General features: G+C 43.7%; 1 protein-coding gene across 1 annotated transcript; it reads right to left on the bottom strand.

The window, feature by feature from the left end:
* Positions 1 to 635: 635 nt before the first annotated feature.
* Positions 636 to 2,141, bottom strand: LOC124282858 (histidine-rich glycoprotein-like). Its single transcript, XM_046718891.1, has 2 exons — positions 2,031 to 2,141; positions 636 to 1,889 (listed from the first exon to the last, which is right to left on the bottom strand). Exons 1-2 carry the CDS (start codon positions 2,139 to 2,141, stop codon positions 636 to 638), a joined length of 1,365 nt encoding a protein of 454 aa, XP_046574847.1.
* Between the last annotated feature and the right edge of the window lie 413 nt (positions 2,142 to 2,554).

Raw genomic sequence — 2,554 nt, 5'->3', positions numbered from 1 at the left:
GTAGGTAGTAACAGTAGCCCTACTTGTCCTTGTAGAAGTGTAGGTAGTAACAGTAGCCCTACTTGTCCTTGTAGAAGTGTAGGTAGTAACAGTAGCCCCACTTGTCCTTGTAGAAGTGTAGGTTGTAACAGTAGCCCTACTTGTCCTTGTAGAAGTGTAGGTTGTAACAGTAGCCCTACTTGTCCTTGTAGAAGTGTAGGTTGTAACAGTAGCCCTACTTGTCCTTGTAGAAGTGTAGGTTGTAACAGTAGCCCCACTTGCTCTTGTACTTGTAATTGTCTTGATAGTAACAGCAGCCGTAATTCGTTTTGTACCTGTGTAGATAGTAACAATATCTGTTCTTGTAGCTATGTAAATAGTTACGGTAGCAGTTATTGTCCTTTTAGCTGAGTAGACAGTAACTTGTTTGTAAGTTTGGTAATTTGACAGAAAGCCGGCCTGTCCTTACAGCTGGTGAGAAAAAAGAAAATTAGTTTATTAATGTGCCACATCTTGTGCACACATGCCAGAACAGTATAATATCGCAACATCAGGCAACTGACCTCTAGGCCACGGAGTACAGCAGATTTAAACATTAATATGTAAAATATGATCTGACAGCTGACAGATTTAGATGGCCTCGACGTGGGCAGAATCTAAGGTGGCCAGAGAATTTCAGCAGCTGTTGATTCTGAAAGTAGTTGTTTTGTTTGAAACGAGACGTGACTGTTGTTGTGGTTGTTTAGACTGCGACAGTAACCTAGACTGTGACAGTAGCCATGATTGACCTTGAGGATGTTTGGACTGTGACAGTAGCCATGATTGTCCTTGTGGATGTTTATACTGTGACAGTAGCCATGATTGTCCTTGTGGTTGTGTAGACTGTGACAGTAGCCATGATTGTCCTTGTGGATGTTTGGACTGTGACAGTAGCCATGATTGTCCTTGTGGTTGTGTAGACTGTGACAGTAGCCATGATTGTCCTTGTGGTTGTGTAGACTGTGACAGTAGCCATGATTGTCCTTGTGGATGTTTAGACTGTGACAGTAGCCATGATTGACCTTGTGGATGTTTAGACTGTGACAGTAGCCATGATTGTCCTTGTGGTTGTGTAGACTGTGACAGTAGCCATGATTGACCTTGTGGTTGTGTAGACTGTGACAGTAGCCATGATTGTCCTTGTGGATGTGTAGACTGTGACAGTAGCCATGATTGACCTTGTGGTTGTGTGGTTGTGTAGACTGTGACAGTAGCCATGATTGACCTTGTGGATGTGTAGACTGTGACAGTAGCCATGATTGACCTTGTGGATGTTTAGACTGTGACAGTAGCCATGATTGACCTTGGTTGATGTGACAGTAGCCTGTGACAGTAGCCACGATTGACCTCCTTGTGGTTTGTGTAGACTGTGACAGTAGCCATGATTGACCTTGTGGATGTAGTGACAGAGCTGTGACCTTGTAGCCATGATTGTCCTTGTGGATGTTTATACTGTGACAGTAGCCATGATTGTCCTTGTGGTTGTGTAGACTGTGACAGTAGCCATGATTGACCTTGTGGATGTTTATACTGTGACAGTAGCCATGATTGTCCTTGTGGATGTGTAGACTGTGACAGTAGCCATGATTGACCTTGTGGATGTTTATACTGTGACAGTAGCCATGATTGACCTTGTGGTTGTGTAGACTGTGACAGTAGCCAGGATTGTCCTTGTGGTGGTGTAGACTGTGACAGTAGCCATGATTGACCTTGTGGATGTTTATACTGTGACAGTAGCCATGATTGTCCTTGTGGTTGTGTAGACTGTGACAGTAGCCATGATTGACCTTGTGGTTGTGTATACTGTGACAGTAGCCATGATTGACCTTGTGGATGTTTATACTGACTGTGACCTTGTGGTGGTGTGTAGACTGTGACAGTAGCCATGATTGACCTTGTTGATGTTTAGACTGTGACAGTAGCCGTGATTGACATTGTGGATGTTTAGACTGTGGCAGTAGCCATTATTGACCTTGTGGATGTTTAGACCGATGGCAGTAGCCATGACTGACCTTGTGGATGTGTAGACTGTGATAGTAACCATGATTGACCTTGTGGATGTTTAGACTGTGACAGCAGCCATGGTTGACCTTGTGGTTGTGTAGACCTATGACAGTAGCCATGATTGACCTTGTGGATGTTTTTGTTTTATGTTGAAGTAACTGTGCTTGTATTGTTTGGTGTGGAAGTAGTTGTGTTTGTCATTGTAGCTGTTTTGTGTGGGCATAGCCGTGTTTGTTATTGTAGTTCCTTTGTAACTAAGTAGTTGGGTTTGTCCGTGTAGTTCTTTCGTAATGAGTTAACCGTGCTTAACCTTGTATGTTGTGAGACAGTGACAGTACCGCTGGTGCTGATTACAGATAAGAAGTGGTCACAGTTCAGTTTTACCCCTGGTGCTGGTTACAGATAAGAAGTGGTCACAGTTCAGTTTTACCCCTGGTGCTGGTTACAGATAAGAAGTGGTCACAGTTTAGTTTTACCCCTGGTGCCGGTTACAGATAAGAAGTGGTCACAGTTCAGTTTTACCCCTGGTGCT

The sequence above is a fragment of the Haliotis rubra genome, unplaced genomic scaffold (assembly GCF_003918875.1).
Source record: "Haliotis rubra isolate DU_JTF1 unplaced genomic scaffold, ASM391887v1 Scf305, whole genome shotgun sequence".
NCBI lineage: Eukaryota > Metazoa > Mollusca > Gastropoda > Lepetellida > Haliotidae > Haliotis > Haliotis rubra.
Note: the sequence above shows the minus strand (reverse complement) of the source record. Positions and strands in the feature narration are given on the sequence as shown.